This window comes from Thamnophis sirtalis, unplaced genomic scaffold (genome assembly GCF_051295495.1).
Source record: "Thamnophis sirtalis isolate CommonGarterSnake01/CBP01778 unplaced genomic scaffold, rThaSir2_p1.2 scaffold_5, whole genome shotgun sequence".
NCBI classification, from domain to species: Eukaryota; Metazoa; Chordata; class Lepidosauria; order Squamata; family Natricidae; genus Thamnophis; species Thamnophis sirtalis.
The window spans coordinates 9921039-9943591 of record NW_028261385.1 but is presented as its reverse complement, the minus strand read 5'-3'; the positions used below and the strand labels follow the sequence as shown (position 1 = coordinate 9943591).

Genomic DNA, 22553 nt, shown 5'->3' with positions numbered 1-22553 from the left:
TCTTTAAAACTTGTGGACTTCAATGCCCACAATTCCTCAGCCACCATGAGATGAAGTTCACAAGGTCAAAGTTGTCAAGTTTGGAGACCCCGGTTCTAGAAGATCACAGAAAAACCAATTCTTGTGCTATCTAGTGTTCCTCTAGAACAGTTCTCCATACTCCGGGGTGACAGGTAAGTCACTCATTTTTGGGGAAGCCTAGGTCAAAACACACTGGTCTGGCGTAGTGTAGGGCAGGGGGTGTCAAACTTGATTTCATTGAGAGCACAACGAACGTTGTGTTTGACTTCAGGGGCCGGGGTGGGCGTGGCCAGCTCAATGTCAGTCATGTTAGAGGCACCTATGGGGGCCCGAGTACTCGGCCAGCAAAAACTGGTTCCCAATCTCCGTTTTCAGCTGCGACAGCCTCCTGCAACCGTCTGCCAGTGAAAACGAAGCTCGCGAGAGCCATATGCAGCCCTCCTGAGCTCCGTTTTCGCTGGCAGAGGCACTGCAGGCCGGTCGTTTGCTATTTCCAGAGTGGCCTCGCACGCCAGATCTAAACACCCCATGGGCCAGATCCAGCCCCTGGGCCTTGAGTTTGACACCCCTGGTGTAGAGTCTCCGAAGTAGGTAAGTTAGAAGGGGGTTGGAGTAGAAGACCTCCAAGGTCCCTTCCAGCTCTGTTATTCTGTTCTTCTCTGCAGGTCATTCCGAAGGGTGGTTTTTAGACTGGGTTGAGGTGGACGCTTCGTGCCTCGGACTTTGCCTGAAATTTCCTTGCGGTCGTTGGCTGGATAAATCTGAAGATGACGGAGCGATTGAAAGGGTCTTGTTTCCTGCAGAACTTCAAACGGTGACTTACACCCCATGTGAGTAGCCAGATCAACCTGCATTAGGTCTGAAAGTTACGGGTAATCCTTAACTTACAACAGTTCATTTAGTGACTGTTCAAAGTTACAACGGCACTGAAAAAAGCGACTGATGACATTTTTCACACTTATGACCCCTGCAGCAGCCCCAAAATTCAGACGTTTGGCAGCTGACTCGTATTTATGACTGTTGCAGTGTCATAAGGTTATATGATCCCCTTTTGTGACCTTCAGACAAGCAAGGGGGAAGCCAGATTCCCTTATTGACCAAATGATTCACTTAACCGCTGCAGTGATTCATTACTGTATTTTTCGGAGTATAAGACACACCCTTTTCCCTCAAAAAAGAGGCAGAAAATCTAGGTGCGTCTTATACACTGAATATAGCATTTTTTGCCTCCTGAAACCCCGCCCCCTTCACCAAAATGGCTGTGCAGAGCCTTTAGGAGGCTTCCAGAGTGCTCCTGGGGGCTGGGGAGGGCAGAAATGAGCGAAAAATGGACCAGTTTTTGCTCAATTTTGCCCCCTCCCCCAGCTCTCTGGAGCATTCTACAAGCCTCCTAAAGGCTATTCATGCCCTTTTTTTGAAATATGGTAACCACTGCGACAAGCAAGGTAGTAAAGTGGGGCAAAATTCACTTCACAAATGTCTCACTTATCCACCAAAATTTGGGGCTCAGTTGTGGCCGTACTCTGAGGACTACTTTTAATCCTTGACTTGCTACAGGGGTGGGTTCCTGCCAGTTCTACCCTCTTCTATAGAAGAGGTTCCACAAATCTCCAGTGCCGTTTAGAACCGGTTCCAGCTCCCTCCCAAAGCCCGTCCACCCATCATCAAGATGAAGAGCGAGAGGAGGAATTCTGGGATTTGAAGTCCACAAATCTTAAAGCTGTCAAGTTTGAACACCCCTGGGTTTTTTTTCCCTAAAGGGTTAGGGGTGCAACTTGTAACTTGTCAGCTTTAAGACTTCAAAAGCCAGAGTTTCTGAGCCAACATTTTGGTTGCTAAGCAAGAGCGTTGTTAAGTGAGTTTCACCACATTTTACAAGTTGGCCATGCCCACCCAGTCACATGGCCAGCGAGCCACTCCCACAAAGCAGGCCACATTTACAGAAGAGGTTCTAAAATTGTTTGAAACCCACCACTGGGAAGCTACAACAGTCATAAGTGTGAAAAAGGTTATAAGTCACTTTTTTCAGTGCTGTTGTAACCGTCACTAAATGAACTGTTATAAGTCGAGGACTACCTGTACATTTAGGTGGCCTGGGATGTTAATCTTGAGACTTGCTTCAGATAATTTTTTTAGAGGAGAAAACATATTGGCAGATGCTTCCTCCAGAATTTTTTTTAAATTTTTTTTTTGTTCTCTTTTTGTTCTCATTTTAAGTATACATTCACATAATTGTTATTCTTCTTCACATTTGTCATTCTTATACATTTATTATTCCATTTCATGTTATTATCTACAGTTTGGATTGCTTTATTTACCATCCCTTCCTCCTTTTGTAACACCACCTTATTTTCCCTTTCTTTTCTCCCTCCCTCCCTTCTCTATTTCCTTCCTTCCTCCTCTCCTTCTCCTCCCTTCTTCCCTTTCCTTTCTCCTATTCCTACTCTTCCCCTTCCTACCCTCTCTCCTTCTCTTCCTCTCCCTTCCATCTCCTCTCCTTCTCTCTTCCTTCTTTCCCCATCTTCCTTTCATTCTCTCCTCCTCTCTCCCTTTCTTTTTCTGTTATAATAGGTGCCTCTTTCAAATCTCAGTTTATGTTTCCTTGGGATGGTATTTCCGTAAACCCAAATATAATTTAGTATCATTTCTTATTCCCCTTCCTTCACTAATCTATCCAAACTATATTTTCCTCCCGTTTATATCTCGCTTTTGGATACATACTTATATATTTAATGTTTTCTTTTATGTTTTCCCCTTCTCCCCTCCCCTCTTTTCCATATTGGCAGGTGCTTGTATTGCCCCCCCCCCCTTTTTTAATGGGCAAAGTGCTTGGCTCCATTTGACATTTCATGCTTTTCTTCCAAGCTTCTGAGTAAATATTAGAAATTGTCATCATTGATTTGACAAGGAAGGCTGCCCTTCAACCCAAGTGTGTCCCACTTGATTGCTCCACTTAAAAACATTCTTTGTGCCTCTAACAATAATCTCATTTTCCCATCATTACCCTTACAGGTTATTTACTCAGTTTGCAAGGGGAAGGGGAAAAAAATCTAATGATCTGCTAACATTTCAGAAAGCTTCGTTGTTAGCAAGCCTGGAAAGGGCTTAGGATGTGATAACATGTCCCCAATTAAATAACTGTAATAGGAACATGATTGTTTAACTGTTACAGGCTGAAGCAAAAGAAAGTGAGGATTTTTACGCCTTGGATGAAATATTAAAATTCTGTTCTGCTACTGAAAACTACAGTTGCACCCTTCCTCTTGTTGTATAACAAGTGTGATGTGTTTCTCTTTCCTTTGAATAATATCTGTCATCTAAATGTAACAGAATAATTGAATAATAGAGTTGAAAAGGACCTTGGAGGTCTTCTAGTCTAACCCTCTGCTCAAGCAGGAGACGCTATACCCAGTGGTGGGATTCAGCCGGTTTGCACCTATTCAGGAGAACCGATTGGTAACTTTCTAAGCAGTTCGGAGAACCGGTTGTTGGAAGAAATCTCATTTTGTTTTTTCCCCATTTTGCACGGCTAATCCTGTAAGGAAGGCAGGAAGGAATCATTCTGGTGTTGTTTCTCGCTTAATCTTTATTGCCCTGCTTACAGAAACTGCCTCTTCGGTTAACCCTTATTACCATTGTAACAGCTAAGGCGAAGCATCCATCGACCTGAGTGACGTTGAGCTGGCCACGCCCATCCAGTCACATGATCACCGAGCCACACCTACCCAGCTGGTCATTAGGGCAGAGGACCGGTTGTTAAATTATGGAATATACCAGCGATGGCAAACCTTTTTTGGCTTGCGTCCCATTAGTGGGGGGAGAGCAGGGGGGGTCGTGTGCAGGCATGCCGCACCCATAATGCAATGCGTGACCCCCCCAGTGCACATGCACGCACTACAGGTGCCCACCTCCTTTTTTGCATGCTTTTTTTGCCCTCCCCACGCTCCAGAAGCTTTATAGGAGCCTGGGGAGGGCGAAAAAAGGCCCCTGCCCCCCCTGGAAGCCCTCCAGAGGCTTCAGGGACCTTCAGAAGGCTTCCCTGAAGCCTCCGGAGCAGTCAAAATGACCCTCCGAGCAAAACGAAAGTCGATTCCTGAACTTCCGGTTTGCACGTAGGGCCGTTTTTTTGCGCTTTAGAGGCTTCACGGAAGCTCATGAAGCCTCCGGAGGGCCTCTGGGGGGGCAGGGAAGGCTCTGTTTGCCCTCCCCAGGCTCCTATAAAGCCCCTGGAGCCTGGGGAGGGCAAAAAATGGCTTTATAAAAGGGTGAATTCAGCTAGCCAGTGCGCACATCACGCTGGCCAGCTGACAGGGCAGCGCCTCGCGTGCCCTGACAAATGGCTCCGTGTGCCACCTATGGCACACGTACCATAGGTTCACCATCACTGGCCTATACCATTTCAGACAAATGGTTGTCCAGTCTCCTTTTTAAAATGGGCCAGTCATGGAGGCTGGGGAAGGCTCGAATGAGGGCTCTGCATCGGAGGCAGAGATGGGGCCGAGGCCGTCTCCCAGTGATCAGGTGCAGAGGTGGGCTGCTGGCGGATCAGCCTGGATTGGCTAAACTGGTAGTAGCAGCAGTGGGAGGCTCCACCCACCCGCCCAGACACTTCTGTGCATACGCGGGAGCGTGCCCGAACCGGTAGTAACAAAATTGGCAACCCACCTCTGATCAGGTCCCTATGGAGCTAGACAGCAGTGAGGCAGAGGAACAGCTGGAGCCTGTTCCCAGTGTGCGCATACGCAGAGCTGCCAGAAGAAAAGAACACCCCAGTAATCAGGGTAGACTTCAAGGTAGACTGCAGAGATACACTTAACAACTCTGGCAAGAGAGGTCGCAAAATGGGGAAAACTCACTTAACAACTGTCTCACTTGGCAAGAGAAATTTTGGGCTCCATTTGTGGTTGTAAGTCGAGGACTATGGGTATCAGAAAAGCAGGAAGCAGCAGGCCAAATGTTGATTACTTACTAATTGACGCAGATTCCTACCCGTCGCAAGGATCCATCCCAAACTTGGCAATTTGTGTTCACCGACAAGAGCTTGTCACAATTGAATCAGGATTCTCTGCCCTGATCAAATGCATTTGATTGACAATAGGTGTGAGGTTGGTTGGAAGAATAGCAACCCTATCCCTCTCACATTGTCCATTTTGTTTTGTTTTCCTCTGGCCAGTTGTCCCCTACGAAATTACTGTCTACACCAGTGACATTTTCGGAGCAGGTACCGACGCTGACGTCTTCATCGTTCTGTATGGGGCGGACGGCGTTTCCACGCAACAGAAACCCCTGTGCCAAAGCAAGAGGGAACAAAGGCTCTTCTTCAAGAGGAATTCTATCAATCAGTTCATTGTGGAGGTAAGGGGAAAATGTGCTCTGGATCAGTGGTGGGTTCTGGGAGGTACGTCCCGGTACGGGGGTACCGGTGGCAGCTGGGAGCAGCTGCCACCATACCGGAACGGTGTTTCTGTTGGGCCTGCTCAGCCGCCCTCATTCCTTACCTCTTTTTAAGCTAGCGGGCCATTCGCACACACAAGTGCAGCGTACGCTGTCTGTGCGACACTCCGCCAAGCAGCTGAAGTGTTGCAGGGCGGTGGGTGTGCGCAGCACGCGTGCCTGTGTTTGACGCCCGGCCCAGTCACAGCGTACCGGTTGCGACAGGATCCAGAACCCACCACTGCTCTGGATACTCCCAGCAACTTGGGAACCATATGGTAGGGTTTAAAGAAGAAGCAAAAAGAGCTAGATTGCAAGAATTGGTCAGAACAGAACAAAACAGAACAGAAGAGTAGAGCAGAGCAGAGCAGAACCACAGAGCAGAACAGAACAGAACAGAACAACAGAGCAGAGCAGAGCAGAACAACAGAGTTGGAAGGGACCTTGGAGGTTTCTAGTCCAACCCCCTATTCAAGCAGGAAACACTGGCCTACACCATTCCAGAGAAATGGCTGTCCAGTCTCTTTCTTAAAAGGCTCCAGTGTTGGAGCATCTACAACTTCTGGAGGCAAGTTGTTCCACTGGTTAATTGTTCTCAGTGTTAAGGAAATTTCTCCTTAGTTCTAGGTTGCTTCTCTCCTTGATTAGTTTCCATCCATTGTTTCTTGTCTTGCCTTCAGGTGCTTTGGAGAATTAGAATAGAATATGGGGTGGGATTCTACCAGTTCAGACCTGTTTGGGGGAAACAGCAACAATCTGGTTGTTAAACTGGTAGGATCCCACCACAGAATAGAATAGAATAGAGTAGAGTAGAGTAGAGTAGAGTAGAGTAGAGTAGAGTAGAGTAGAGTAGAGTAGAGTAGAGTAGAGTAGAGTAGAGTAGAGTAGAGTAGCATAGAAAACATGGAGTTGAGTGAAATGGAATAGAATGGATCGAAACAGAACAGAACAGAAGAGAACAGAGTAGAGTAGAATAGAATAGAAAACACGGATTTGAGTGGAATAGAATAGAATATAACAGAACAGAATAGAAAATATGGAGTTGAGTGAAATGGGATAGAATGGAACGAAACAGAACAGAACAGAGTAGAGTAGAGTAGAATAGAATAGAATAGAAAACACGGAGTTGAGTGGAATAGAATGGAATGGAATGGAATAGAATAGAATAGAATAAAATAGAGTAGAGTAGAGTAAATGGAAGGGATCTTGGAGGTCTTCTAGTCCAACCCCCTGCTCAAGTAGGAGACCCTATACCCGTGATGGCGAACCTATGACACGCATGCCAGAGGTAGCATGCAGAGTTCTCTCTGCGGGCACGCACGCAGTCCCCAGTTGCTCTTTTGGTTTCCTGTGCACACATCCATTTTCGGGGCCATTTTCCATGCTGTTTTTAGGCCGTTTTTCGGGACATTTTCAGCTTGTTTTTCGGGCTAGTTTCGGCCCAGAAATGGCTGAAAACAGTCTGAAAATGCTCCAAAAATGTCCTAAAAATAGCCCAAAAAACCAGGCATGCGCACCGGCCAGCTGGTATTCAGATTTCCAGTGCTCCAGTGTGCATGCGCACGCACACACTTTCCGGTTTGGGCACTCGGTGCCCAAAAGGTTCACCATTACTGCCCTATACCATTTCAGACAAATAGGTTTCCAATCTTTTCTGAAAAACCTCCAGTGATGAAGCACCCACGACTCCTGGAGTCAAACTGTTCCACTGAATAATTATTCTCACTGACTCCCTCTTCTTTTTGGCAGCCCCTCAAATATTGGAAGACTGCTATCATGTCATCTCTAGTCCTCCTTTTCACTGGACTAGACATCCCGAATTACTAATCATGGATATAATCCTTTCTGGCAATGTTTGATTATCTTGAGCATAATATCTATAGAGGTTGTCTTTCATACAGATTCATGGTTGTCCCCAAAGTGCTTATATTTTAAAATTAAAATAACTTTAAAATGTACTTTAAAGACAACTGGATTTCCTGACTTTTCTTTAAGCTGTTTCCTTCTCCTCCAAGAAACTTCTTCTGATTCCCCGCCAGTTAGTTAGAACCAAAGAAGCTTCTTGGATCAGAAGCGAGACGTTTTAAAGAAAAACCAGTTGCCTTGAAAAGAAAAGCATTTTGGGGGTGAACTTAAGCATAGAAAGAAATCAAGTTAAGAAGGGTATTATTATAAAATTGTACATGGTGTAAAACAGGGATCTTCTTTTTTGAGGCGAGCATCATATTTGGAATTTTGAGATCATAATACAATACAATATATCACAATAGCAGAGTTGGAAGGGACCTTGGAGGTAGTCCAACCCCCTTCCTAGGCAGGAAACTATACGGTTCCAGACAAATGGCTATCCAACATCTTAAAAACTTCCAGTGTTGGAGCATTCACAACTTCTGGAGGGAAGCTGTTCCACTGATTGATTGTTCTGTCAGGAAATTTCTCCTCAGTTCTAAGTTGCTTCTCTCCTTGATTAGTTTCCACCCATTGCTTCTTGTTCTGCCCTCAGGTGCCTTGGAGAATAGTTTGACTGCCTCTTCTTTGTGGCAACCCCTGAGATATCAGAAGACTGCTATCATGTCTCCCCTAGTCCTTCTTTTCATTAAACTAGACATACCCAGTTCCTGCAACCGTTCCTCATATGCTTTAGTCTCCAGTCCCCTAATCATCTTTGTTGCTCTTCTCTGCACTCTTTCTAGGGTCTCCACATTTCTACATCGTAGCAACCAAGACTGAATGCAGTATTTCAGGTGTGGCCTTACCAAATCATTATAAAGTGGTATTAACACTTCACGTGATCTTCATTCTATCCCTCTGTTAAAGCCTAGAATTGTGTTGGCTTTTTTGGCAGCTGCTGCACATGGCTGGTTCCTATTTAAATGGTTGTCCACTAGGACTCCAAAATCCCTTTCACAGTTACTACTATTGAGCAAAGTACCACCTATACTGTACCTGTGCATTTCGTTTTTCTTGACTAAATATAGAACCTTACTCTTTTCATCATTGAATTTCATTTTATTAGATAGTGCCCAATGTTCAGGTTTGTCAAGATCCTTCTGTATCTTAAGCCTGTCTTCTGCCAAGGTGGCGCAGTGGTTAAATGCAGCACTGCAGGCTACTGCTAGATCAGCAGTTCAGCGGTTCAAATCTCACCGGCTCAGGGTTGACTCAGCCTTCCATCCTTCCGAGGTGGGTAAAATGAGGACCCAGATTGTTGGGGGCAATATGCTGACTCTCTGTAAACCGCTTAGAGAGGGCTGAAAGCCCTATGAAGCGGTATATAAGTCTACTGCTATTGCTATTGCTATTCTGGAGTGTTGGCTATTCCTGCCAGCTTGGTGTCATCTGCAAATTTGTTAAAGCATGTTATGGGGATGTATCATTTGCTTTAGGGATGTGGCACAAAGTATCTGTTCCCCAGTAAGCCAGCTTTTGAAGCTGAACTTTTGGGGTGTCCTGTAATTTTCAGCTTCCTCCAATCTTTTCTGAAAATTGCAGATTAAATGCTGTTGTGTTTTTTTTGGTCTTTTGATGCTCATGTTTGTTACAGCAGGGTAGTTGGCAACACCATCTCACAATCACTGATGTGCTGTTTGTATCTGAAGACATCTCTAAATTTTTTTTAGAAGTCGTTGCTATTTTATATAACTCTTTTTTTAAAGAAAACAGCAACACCCTGATCGTATAAAATGTAGACACACAGATAATTGAGTTTTTTGTTCCCAGTTTATTTTAGCAGAGGGTGTTTTATTGACTTTGCTTTCCAACTGACCCCTTCCTGTCTTTTTTCTTTCTTTCTTTCTTTCTTTCTTTCTTTCTTTCTTTCTTTCTTTCTTTCTTTCTTTCGTCTTCCTTCCTTTTCTCTCTCTCTCCCTTCCTTCCTTCCCTTAATTTCTTCCTTCTCTCCCTTCCTCCCTCCCTTTCCTTCCTTTTTTCTCTCACTGTCTCTCCCTTCCTTTTGTCTTTCTTTCTTTCTCTCCCTTCCTTCCTTCCTTCCTTTCTTCCTTCTTTCTCTTCCTCCCTCCCTCTTTTAACATGTATTAACACTGGTGCATTTGTGTTCTAGATGCCTCTCTCTGTCTCTCTCTATGTCTCTCTGTGTCTTTCTGTCTGCCTGCCTGCCTCTCTCTCTCTCTCTCTCTCTCTCTCTCTCTCTCTCTCTCTCTCTCTCTCTCTCTCTCTGTGTGTGTGTGTGTGTATGTGTCTCTAGTCTCTCTCTCTCTCTCTGTGTATGTGTGTGTGTGTGTGTCTGTCTCTGTCTCTCTCTCTGTGTCTCTATCTCTCTGTATGTCTCTGTGTCTCTGTTTCTCTCTGCCTCTCTCTGCCTCTCTCTGTCTCTGTCTCTCTCTCAAAGTTTGGTTTGCTACCTATTGCTAGTAGACAAATATGAAATATGGAGTCCCAAAGATACTTTTTCAAGAGGCAACTGGACTTACTTGATTTTCTTTGAAGATGTTTCACTTCTCATCCAGGAAGCTTCTTCAGCTCTGACTAGATAGTGGGGAATGGAAGGATTTCATTCAGCTTCTTGGATGAGAAGCGGAACGTCTTCAAAGAAAAACCAGAAAGTCCAGTTGCCTCTTGAAAAAGCACCTTTGGATCAACCATGTCCTGGATGACTGAGAATCTCCATAAACATGAAACATGGACAAGAGGGAAGCAAAAAATAAAATAAAAAATACAGTGTAACTGGCTTGTAAGAACCAGTGGTGGGATTCAGCCGGTTCGCACCTATTCGGGAGAACCGGTTCTTAACTTTCTAAGCAGTTCGGAGAACCGGTTGTTGGAAGAAATCTCCTTTTGTTTTCCCCCCCACTTTACAGGGCTAATCCTGTAAGGAAGGCAGGAAGGAGACATTCTGGTGTTGTTTCTAGCCTGATCTTTATTGCCCTGCTTACAGAAACTGCCTCTCCGGTTAACCCTTATTACATTGTAACAGCTAAGGCAAAGCGCCCATTGACCTGAGTGACATTGAGTTGGCCACACCCACCCAGTCACAAGACCACCAAGCCACGCCCACCCAGCTGGTCATTAGGGCAGAGGACCGGTTGTTAAATTATTTGAATCCCACCACTGGTAAGAACATACATTGATAGTTGTTAGAATTCCAATATTTCAAACGATCCAGGGCTATTTTGCTTTAGCATTCTCTATTGCTGGATCTACACTGTATTTCATAATTAGCACTTTAAAACCTGGCCTCAACTACATTAGATGAAATTAGACATCAGTCCCTCCTTAGACATACCCAATTCCAATAACTGTTCTTTATATATTTAAGTCTCCAGTTCCCTATTCATCTCGGTTATTGTGCCCCAGAGGTAGTATTCAGCAGGTTCTGACCAGTTCTGGAGAACCAGTAGCGGAAATTTTGAGTACTCCGGAGAACCGGTAAATACCACCTCCTGCCTCCATCTCTACCTCCCAAGTCCCAGCTGACTGGGAGGAAATGGGGATTTTGCAGTAACCTTCCCCTGGGATGGGAAGGGAATGGAGATTTTACAGTATTCTTCCCCTGCCACGCCCACCAAGCCATGCCACGCCCACCAAGCTATACCACGCCCACAAAGCTATACCACGCCCACCAAGCCATGCCACGCCTACCAAGCCATGCCACGCCCACCAAGCTATACCACGCCCACCAAGCCACACCCACAGAACCAATAAAAATGTACGAATCCCACCACTGTTGTGCCCTAATCATTTTATGTGCTGTTTTTTTTGTGAATGTTGTGCATTCATGCTGTATTCTGTTATGCCACACAAAATAGAAATAAAATAAAACCCATCCAAGATGGCTGCATTTTGAGGGGCCGGATGACTTATCGTCATTTTATCCCATTAGGCAAAAAATAAAATAAAATGCGAATTAAAGGAACAAGTTGAATTGTATTTTGGACTTTTAAGAAAATCCCTTCCGGTAATTCCATAACCACATTTTCCCTAAATCCCTCCAGCTGGAAGACGTTGGCGACATCCTTGAAAAGATCCGCATTGGGCATGACGGCTCAGGTATCAATTCAGGCTGGCACCTTGACCAGGTAGACATACGGAGGCTTTTGCCAAATGGAAAGGTAAGGAGGAGTTTTTCATAATGAGTATTTCCAGCCAAATCTCTTTTCTGCTTTGCTTAAAGCAGATGCTTCTTTGATTACTAACTCAAATAAATCAGCCACCAAGTCAAATTTCAGACCCACCAAGAATGTAAAAGTATGTAAAAGAGTGGCTTTATAAAGCCACAGTACAATCATTCATTTAGTGACCGTTCAAATATTGACAGTATATGTCGGGCACATCCACAAAATGGTTTCCTTAGTGACTTGGCAATTTGCTTTCCAACAGACTCCCTTTCTGTTTTTTCTTTCTTTCTTTCTTTCTTTCTTTCTTTCTTTCTTTCTTTCTTTCTTTCTTTCTTTCTTTCTTTCTTTCTTTCTTTCTTTCTTTCTTTCTTTCTTCCTTCCTTCCTTCCTTCCTTTCTTTCCTCTTCTTCCTTCCTTCCTTTCCTTCCTTTCCTTCCTTTCTTCTTTCTCTCCCTCCCTTTCCTTCCTTCCTTCTTTCTCTCCCTCTCTCCTTTTTCTTTCTTTCTTTATTCTTTTTCCTTCTCTCACTCTCCTTTCCTTCCTTTCCTTCCTTTCCTTCCTTTCCTTCCTTCCTTCTCTCCCTCCTGTCTCTTCCTTCCTTCTTTCTTTCTCTCTTTTCCTTCCTTTCCTTCATTTTTTCCTTCTCTCGCCCTCCTTCCCTTCCTTCCTTCTCTCCCTCCTTCCCCTCTTCTTTCTTTCTTTCTTTCTTTCTTTCTTCTTTTATCTTCTCCTTCCTTCCTTCCTTCTTTCTCTCTCTACCTTCCTTTCCTTCATTTTTTCCTTCTCTCCCTCTCTCCCTCCTTCCCTTCCTTCTCTCCTCCCTCCCCTCTTCTTTCTTTCTTTCTTTCTTTCTTTCTTTCTTCTTTCTTTCTTTCTTCTTTCTTTCTTTTGTCTCCTTCCTTCATTCTTTCTCTCTCTACCTTCCCTTCATTTTTCCTTCTCTTCCTCCCTCCCTCCCTCCCTTTCCTTCCTTCCTTCCCTCTCTCACTCTCCTGTCTCTTCCTTCCTTCCTTCCTTCTTTCTTTCTCTTCCTTCCTTTCCTTCATTTTTTCTTTCTCTCCCTCTCTCCCTCCTTCCCTTCCCTTCTTTCCTTCTCTCCATCCCTCCCCTCTTCTTTCTTTCTTCTTTCTTTCTTTTATCTCCTTCCTTCCTTCTTTCTCTCTCTCCCTCCCTTTCCTTCCTTCTCTCCCTCCCTTCCCCCTTCTTTCTTTCTTTCTTTCATTTTTTCTTTCTTTCTTCTTTCTTTTATCTTCTTCTTCCTTCCTTCTTTCTCTCCCCTTCCGCTCCTTCCTTTCTTCCTTTCCCTCTCTCCTTCCTACTCTCTCCTTCCTTTCTTCCTTCTCTTCCTGTCTCTCCCTTCATTCCTTCTTTCTGTCTTTCTCTCTCCCTTCCTTCTCTCCCTCCCTCCTTTCTTTTTCTTTCTTTCTTTCTTTCTTCCTTTCTTTCTTCTTTTCTCTCTCTCCCCCCACTCTCTTTCTTTGAAAAGAACTTTTGAAAGAACAAATGATTTTTTTTAAAAAAATGTCAGGTGGGCAGAGAAGGGGGTTGCCTGCAGGCACTTTAGGGGCTCCAGATCCTCCATTCCCTTGACAGAGCCACATAATAAACTTTCAGCAGATTGAGAAATCAGCTGCTGTCGATGAATGGAAGGGAGCCAGCAACTCCATCAAGGGAGGATGGGATAAGTGCGACAGCATCTCTCTCTTCCCTCCCTGGAACAAATGAGATTTTGTTGGCATGCATTATGCACAGTTGGCTTCTTAGGGCCTTCGGTTTACTAGCAGTAGCAGTTGCATTATCCACACCCAGAAGACAGCTATACCCAAGAATAACTGTCGCTTTATGTAAAAAAAAGATCTTAAGACTCTGGAAAGAGTGCAAAGAAGAGCAACAAAGATGATTAGGGGACTGGAGGCCAAAACATATGAAGAACAGTTGCAGGAACTGGCCATGGCTAGTCTAGTGAAGAGAAGGACCAGGGGTGACATGATAGCAGTGCTCCAATAACTCAGAGGCTGCCACAAAAAAACAACAACAGAATAACAGAGTTGAAAGGGACCTTTAAGGTCTTCTAGTCCAATCCCCTGCTCAAGCAGGACCCTTTCAGACAAATGGTTGTCCACTCTCTTCTTGAGAGACCGCCTGCTGCCAATTACCTCCCAAAGACCCATTAGATCACACAGGGTTGGCCTCCTCCGAGTTCCGTCTACCAGTCAATGCCACCTGGCTACTACCCGGGGAGGGCCTTCTCTGTGGCAGCTCCAGCCCTCTGGAACGAACTCCCCGCAGGGATTCTGACCCTCACCTCTCTCCAGGCTTTCCGAAAAGCTGTCAAAACCTGGCTGGCAGGCCTGGGGTTGATGAGTTCCCCTCCCCTCTCGACTTGTGCGGTTGTGTGATTCTTGGCTATTTTAATTACTTGTATTCTGTTCTATGTTCCCCTTTTCCCCTTTTGAGTTGTTCGCCGCCCTGAGTCCCTCCCGGAGAAGGGCGGCATACAAATAATAAAATTCAATTCAATTCAATTAAAAACCTCCAGTGTTGACTGGAAGCAAGTCATTCCACTGATTAATTGTTCTCACTATCAGGAAATTCCTCGTTAGTTCTAGGTTGGTTCTCCCCTTGATTAATTTCCATCCTTTGCTTCTTGTCCTGCCTTCAGGTGCTTTGGAGAATAGCTTGACTCCCTCTTCTTTGTGGCAGCCCCTGAGATATTGGAACACTGCAATTATGTCCCCCCTAGTTCCTCTTTTCATTAAACTAGGCAGACCCAATTCCTGCAACTGTTCTTCATGTGTTTTAGCTTTCAGCCTCATAATCATCTTTGTTGCTCTTCTCTGCACTCTTTCTAGAGTCACAACATCATATTTACACCAGAGCAACCCAAACTGGATGCAATATTCCAAGTGTGGCCTTACCAAGACCTTAAGTGATATTAACACTTCACATGATCTTGATTCTATCCCTCTGTTAATGCAGCCTAGAACTGTGTTGGCTTTTTTGGCAGCTGCTACACACGGCTGGCTCATATCCAAGTGATTGTCCACTAGGACTCCAAGATGCCACTTGCAGTTACTCCTGTTGAGCCAGGTAGAGCGGGCTCAACCTATTTTCCAATGTACCTGAAGGCAGGACAGGAAGCAATGGATGAAAACTAATCAGAGAGAGATCCAACCTAGAAGGAGAATTTTCCTGACAGTGAGAACAATTAGTCAGTGGAACAGCTTGCCTTCAGAAGTTCTGGGTGCTCCAACATTGGAGATTTTAAAGAAGAGATTGGACAACCAATTGCCTCGAAATTGTACAGGGTCTCCTGCCTGAGCAGCGGGATGGACTAGAAGACCTCCAAGGTCCCTTCCAGCTCTTATTGTTCTGCTCTCCCATGATTAGAAATAATAAGAGTCCTGTATCTGGAAACCGCTGCTGCCTTCCCTTTCTGGACAGATTAATTTCAGGACCCTGGACAGCTGCTCATGGCCACTAGCAGGCCGGCATTTCTTCTGCGCCCCTCCTGACAGACTTTTTCACCGGGGGGGAAAAAAAACCTAATTAAACAGGATAAAACTGAATGTTGCTATTAGCTACGCCTAATCTGTCTGAACTCTCTGATTTAAGCATGTGACGGAAGGGGAAGAAAGAGACAGACAGACAGACAGACAGACAGACAGACACAGAGAGAGAGAGAGAGAGAGAGAGAGAGAGAGAGAGAGAGAGAGAGAGAGAGAGAGAGAGAGAGAGAAGCCAAGGCTGCACAATGGTGTCATAATCACGCCACAGGATATTACCACTGGTTCGGCTGCCAAGGCCTCTAAAAACGGTGCTACCTGATTAGATTGTGAGCAGGCCTGTCAATGTTTGGCGGGGTGGGGGTAGAGATGAGGTCAGATTAAATTGAAAGCATCTGGCAGGAAAAACCGCATCGACTAGAGAGGGCTAAAGCCACGTTTCTCTCTCCCACTAATTGCATGGCCTAGGTCATAATGAATATGGCTGCGGAGAGAAGCATATTGGAGTGTTTGAGTAGATCCTGCTTTATGTAGATCAAGCACCCAAGAAGGGGAAAACCTGGAGTGGGAACATGGTGGTTCTGATGGGAAGAAATCACCCATATTTCTTAGAGGAGAACAAGCTCTCCTATACCATTTCAGACAAACGGTTGTCCAATCTCTTCTTAAAATCTTCCAGTGTTGGAGCATTCACAACTTCTGGAGGCAAGTTGTTCCATGGTTTAATTCAGGGAGCTGCATGTGGCTCTTTCATCCCACTGCTGTGGCTCCCTGTTGCCAATCAGTAAAAGGAAAAAGGACTCCATGCTAGGAAGAGACTTATGGTGGGAGAACAGGACTTCTGGTTGGCTCCAGAATTGAACAGGGGGGTTCCGGTTAGGACCTTTGTGGCTCTTTGAGTGTTTAAGGTTGCCGACCCCTGGTTTAATTGTTCTGACTGTCAGGAAATTTCTCCTTAGTTCTAAATTGGATCTCTCCTTCATTAGTTTCCACCCTTTGCTTCTTGTTCTACCCTCAGGTGCCTTGGGGAATAGTTTGACTCCCTCTTCTTTGTGGCAACCCCTGAGATATTGGAACACTGCTATCATGCTTCCCCTAGTCCTTCTCTTCATTAAACTAGACATACCTTGTGTTTTAACATCTGACAGGATTGTGAGATCTCTCCCCCAGGATTCAACTGGATTCCTACCAAGATAGGATGATATGGGATAGCAGAAATTAGAGACCAATTTTATAGATTCATCTTTTATCCTTTTAATGCCTGCTGCTGAGTAGTCAGAATTTCCCATCCCATCCTGAAGAGTAGGAGTAGGGGAGAGGTAAGGGAAGAAGGAAGGGGAAGGAGAGGAGGAAGAAAGTAGAGAAGGGGGGAGGGAGAAAAGAAAAGGAAAAGGTGGTGTTACAACAGGCGAAAGGGATGGTAAATAAAGCAACCTAAACTGTATATTATAACCTATTAATTGAAATAACAAATGTATAAGAATGACAAATGTAAAGATGAATAACAATTATGTTAATGTATACTTAAAATCAGTGATGGGATTCAGCCAGTCCGCACCTATTCGGGAGAACCGGTTCTTAACTTTCTAAGAGATTCAGGGAACCGGTTGTTGGAAGAAATTGTCAGCACTCCTCCATTGAATAATTAGGAAAGAAAACCACGAGACTCCATTGATAGAAATCAAGTGTACTTTTACTAATTATAAATGATTAGAAGCATAGCAAAGCGAAAGACTGATTATTTAGGCGCGAACGCAAATAATATATAGAATAACTCATTCCCCTCCCCTTGGCATCCCAGTTACAGTCCAATCATAATTCTCCCAAGTGTCAGGTGTGAGATAACTTCGAAAGGCATCACCCAGATGGAATGTCGGTGCCGTTGGCCTTGGCAGGAAACCTCCTCCGCATGCACAGTAAGACAGGCAGCAGCAACTCCAGAATCTTCCTCCAGCACAATCAGTATTCCCCTCCCAAATACCATGCCCCCCCTCCTCGTTTCAATGGCAGCCGAAGCAGCAGCAAAGCAGAGGCTGACAGAAATCTTATTTTGTCTTTTTCCCCACTTTGCAGGGCTAATCCTGTAAGGAAGGCGGGAAGGCAGGAAGGCAGGAAGGCAGGAAGGCAGGAAGGCAGGAAGGCAGGAAGGAAATATTCTGGTGTTGTTTCTAGCCTAATCTTTATTGCCCTGCTTACAGAAACTGCCTCTCCGGTTTACCCTTAGTACATTGTAACAGCTAAAGCATACTGCCCATCGACCTGAGTGATGTTGAGTTGGCCACGCCCACCCAGTCACATGACCACTAAGCCCCGCCTACCCACCTGGTCATTAGGGCAGAGAACCGGTTGTTACATTATTTGAATCCCACTACTGCTTAAAATGGTATGTTAGAGAATAATAATAAAAAATTGCAGCAGAATTTCCCATCCTTAGCTGTGACCAATTTTACCTCTCTTTACTGTCCTACTGAAATTATAACCCAATGATGCTTGCGACTGATGTTGTGTTTATTGCACACCTAAGCCACAATCAGCGTGGGTTTTATAGTATGAACTTCTGTTTAGTGCAGTTTTTAAGTTGGTAGCAGGCCGTGTTTAAGATGAGCCAAGATTCATTTAGCACAAGACTTGCCACACCTGTGATATTGGTTAATGCATAAACCGCTGTGAATGGGATGTTAGAACTTAATATAGCAATAGCAATAGCAGTAGACTTATATACCACTTCATAGGGCTTTCAGCCCTCTCTAAGCGGTTTACAGAGAGTCAGCATATTGCCCCCAACAATCTGGGTCCTCATTTTACCCACCTCGGAAGGATGGAAGGCTGAGTCAACCCTGAGCCGGTGAGATTTGAACCGCTGAACTGCTGATCTAGCAGTAGCCTGCAGTGCTGCATTTAACCACTGCGCCACCTTGGCTCTCTAAGTTGACTCTCTCATTTGTGCAACATGGAGGCAAGAAAAGTTCTCTTCAAGAAAAACTCGGCAAAGAGGCTAATTTTGAAGACCAAGAACAAAATACAGGTAGCCTTACAACAGTTCATTTAGTGATCATTTATAGTTGCAAAGGCACCGTAAAAAAAGTGACCTATGACCATTTTTCACACTTATGACCATTGCAGCATCCCCGTGGTCACATGATGAAAATTCAGAGGCTTGGCAACTGGCATGAACTTACGACGGTTGCAATGTCCCGGGGCCATGGGATCACATTTTTGACAAGGGGGAAGCCAGATTCACTTAACAACCTTGTTACGAACAGGTGCAGTGATTCACTTAACAACCCTGGCAAGAAGAGTCATAAAATGGGACAAATGTTTCACGTAGCGACAGAAATTCTGGGCTCAATTGTGGTCGTAAGTTGAGGACAGTAGACAATAGATACGTGTTGGATATGGTTTATTCTCTTGTCGTGTTATATGGGAACTTCATTAATAAACATACAACAATTATCTGTAAGCATTTTCATTGCTTATTTTCATTGTGCTGAACCAAACTCCCTATTTGCCAAAGAAATATCATTTGGAATAGTGAAAATTCAAATAATACATTAACTGTACTAATTGAGACCTCCCTGCATAGATAGTCCTCAATTTATGATCACAATTGAGCTCAAAATTTCTGTTGCTAAGCAAGATGGTTGTTAAGTGGGCTTTTGCCCCGTTTTACGACCTTTCTTGCCAGAGTTATTAAGCGAATCACTGCCGTTGTTAAGTTAGTAACCCAGTCGTTAAATGAATCTGGCTTCCCCATTGATTTTGCTTGTCAGAAGGTCACAAAAGGGGATCACCCTGAGACACTGCAACGGTCATAAACATGAATCAGTTGTCAAACTTCAGAATTTACTTTACAATGGTTTACTAAACAAGCCACTGTGAATTTTCTTTATACTTCATACTAAGCAACAGTGTTTTTGCAAACTACAGCGGGCCTTTCACACGTGCTCTTCTAAAAGCATCCCCCCCAAAAAACAATACAATTTTGAACACAACATCTGAAGCTAGCTGTTTTGGCCCACCAGTGGCCAGCGGAACTGGCAGCAGAGTCGGACAGTGAGGAGGTTGGGGAGGAGCATGGGCCAGTCCTGGAGTCTGGGGAAAGCTCGAATGAGGGCTCTGTGTCAGAGGCAGAGACAGGGCCGAGACTGTCTGGCAGCGTGACCCGTCAAAACCGCGGTAGAATAAAGCGCGCCCGACGAAAGCACATACGTGATGTCATCAGCAGCGCGACGCAAAAAATTAAAAATAAATTAAATTAAAATTAAAATTAAAGCAAGCCGATTCACATAAAGGTAAGGGTTAGGGTTAGGGTTAGGGTTAGGTTAAGGGTTAGGATTAGGTTTAGGGTTACCTTAAGCGTTAGGGTTAGGTTTAGGGTTAGGTTCAGGGTTAGCGTTAGGTTTAGGGTTAGGTTAAGGGTTAGGTTTAGGGTTAGGTTTGGGGGGGTTAGGGTAAGGTTTTTGCTTTAATTTTAAATTTACCGCTCACAGTGCGATGTTTTTGTCGCACTGTGATGACATCACATACGCGCTTTCGTCGAGCGCGCTTTATTCCACCGCGGTGTTGTGGTGGAACCGTCTGGCAGTGATCATCTGCCTTCGGAGTGAGACAGCAGTGAGGCAGATGAACAACTGGAGCCTGTTCCCAGTGTGCGCATGCGCAGAACTGCCGGAAGAAAAGAACAACTTAGAAATCACAGTCGACTTGGGAGTAAAGTCACAGGTGGAAGGTGATGGGCCCCTCCCATAGGACATAAAAGAGGAGCGAAAGGGGAGGGGGCTTTTGCAGGGAACAATTTGTTCGTTCAGTCATTAGATTCGTTTCAGGAGTGTGAAGATCTGTCCGTGAATCTCAGAGACTCTGTGCCCAGTTTTTCCTTGCATAGCATCTCATTTGGAAAATATTTACATGGCAGCTTTCCAAGACAGATAAGGTCTGTGGTCATAAATATTCCTTTGAAAGACTGTTTGCCAGGCCTTTGCTGAATGTGAATGAGAGGAAATCACATTCGTTTAATAAAAGGGGTTTTGTCGGGACCAGGACTCTGCCTCGGGCTTTTGGGGGAAGCCTAGGTCAGAACACTAGCCAAGTGTTTTCCCCTCAGCACAAGCTGCTCGTGTCGCCACAGAAAAGGCCTCGCAGATTTTAGAAATAAATAGAATTTATTCATGCTGTTCTATTTGTCGCGCTGCCCTTTCACCTTAGGAACGAATAAAGCCCGAGGGTTGCAAAGATTTCACGACTGAATATTTTTTTAATCTCTTTTTTTTTAATTATTGTGATTTAAGGGTTCTGAGAAAACCACATTCCCATGTGAAAAATGGCTGGCAAAATCTGAAGACGATGGGGAAATTGTGAGGGAACTGGTGCCCTCCAGAATTTTTACTGAAAAGCTAATGAAAGATGGCACTCTTAAGCAGATTGATGAAGAAATCGATGACTCACTGGAAAGTAAGTCAACTTCCCGGTCTTAGATCAACAGTATTCCCATCTATTATGAGATTGCCTATTATGTGATGTGATAGAGCAGGGTATCAAACTTGAGGCCCCGGGGCCGGATGCGGCCCGCAGGGTGTTTAAATCTGGCCCATGGGGCCACTCTGGAAATGGCAAAGGACTGGCCCATGGTATAATTGCCAGCAAAAACAGAGATCCTTTTTCGCTGGGAGAGGGTTGCAAGGGGCCGTCGCAGCCAAAAACAGAGCTTGGGAGCCCATTTTCACTGGCAAAACACTCGAGCCATCACAGGTGGGTTCCACCACAAAACCGCGCTCGACTAAACCATGCCCGACTAAACCACGTCGCTGACGTCATCAACAGGGCAACAACAGGGCGGAGACAGAAGCACGCTGTAAACCCTAAACCTAAAATTAACCCCTAAACCTAACCCCCCTAAACCTAATCCTAAACCTAACCCTAAACGTAACCCTTAACCTAACCCTAAACCTAACCCTAAACCTAACCCTTAACCTAACCCTAAACCTAATCCTAACCCTTAACCTAACCCTAACCCTAACCCTAACCCTTAACCTAACCCTAACCCTAACCCTAACCCTAACCCTAACCCTAACCCTAACCCTAACCCTAACCCTAACCCTAACCCTTACCTTAACTTGAATCGGCTTGCTTTCAAAGCGCTATTTAAAGCTCCCTTCTTTCTCCGCGCTGGCTGTTGTCGCCCTGTTGATGACATCAGCGACACGGTTTAATCGGGCGCGGCTTAGTCGAGCGCGGTTTTGACGGGTCACACACAGGAGTGTCACGCACAGGGAGTGACGTTGAGCTGACCACGCCCACCCTGGCCACGCCCACCTGGACCCCTGAGGTCAAACACCACCCTGATGCAGCCCTAAATGAAATTGAGTTTGACACCCCTGTGATAGAGGGATAGAATCAAGATCAGGTGAAGTGTTAATACCACTTTATAATGCCTTGGTAAGGCCACACTTAGAATACGGCATTCAGTTTTGGTCGCCACGATGTAAAAAAAAAAATGTTGAGACTCTAGAAAAAGTGCAGAGAAGAGCGTACTTCCGGCAACCCACCACTGATCTGAAGGCAGGACCAAAAAAATACCATGGATGGAAACTTATCAAGGAGAGAAGCAACCTAGAACTAAGAGAAATTTCTTGACAGTGAGAGCAATCGATCAGTGGAACAACTTGCTTCCAGAAGTTGTGAATGTTCCAACACTGGAGGCTTTTAAGAAGAGATTGAACAACCATTTTTTTCTGAAATTGTATATGGCTTCCTGTTTAAGCAGGGGGTTGGTCTAGAAGACCTCCAAAGTCCCTTCCAACTGTGTTATTTTGTTACACTTTATAAACATGTAGCAATAGCAATAGCAATAGCAGTAGACTTATATACCGCTTCATAGGCCTTTCAGGCCTCTCTAAGCGGTTTACAGAGAGTCAGCATATTGCCCCCAACAATCTGGGTCCTCATTTTACCCACCTCGGAAGGATGGAAGGCTGAGTCAACCCTGAGCCGGTGAGATTTGAACCGCTGACCTGCTGATCTAGCAGTAGCCTGCAGTGCTGCATTTAACCACTGTGCCACCTTGGCTCGTAATGTAAACTAATGTTTGCATCAAAACCAATTGTATGACTCTTTGCTACCAGTGATAAACTGGTGTTTTTTCCCCCCTGTTCATTCTTTTTTTATTATTATTATTTTATATAAATTTTTATTTCTCATATATACATTCACGGTTATATGATCTCATAACTGTTATTAATAATATGTGTAACAATTTTTCTCCCCTGCAATTGGCAATATAATTGAAATTGCTTTCTTACCATCCCAATGACCCATCTTATTTTACAACAATCCTACTTCTTCTTCCTTCCTTCCCTCCTTCCTTCCCTCCTTCCTTCCCTCCTTTCTTCTCTCCTTCCTTCCCTCCTTCCTTCCCTCCCTCCTTCCCCCTTCCCTCCCTCCTTTCTTCCCTCCTTCTCTCCTTCCTTCCCTCCTTCCTTCCCTCCCTCCTTCCCCCTTCCCTCCCTCCATTCTTCTCTCC

General features: G+C 44.8%; 1 protein-coding gene across 1 annotated transcript in view; it reads left to right on the top strand.

Annotated features, from left to right (window-relative positions):
* LOC106555762 (lipoxygenase homology domain-containing protein 1) overlaps window positions 1-22553 on the top strand; it is a 218295-nt gene that overhangs the window by 124015 nt on the left and 71727 nt on the right. Inside the window, exons 26-29 of the mRNA XM_087715353.1 lie at window positions 687-851; window positions 5195-5376; window positions 11406-11522; window positions 20323-20485. Of these exons, the coding sequence (XP_087571479.1) occupies window positions 687-851; window positions 5195-5376; window positions 11406-11522; window positions 20323-20485 (627 nt within the window). The remainder of the gene's footprint in view (window positions 1-686; window positions 852-5194; window positions 5377-11405; window positions 11523-20322; window positions 20486-22553) is intronic.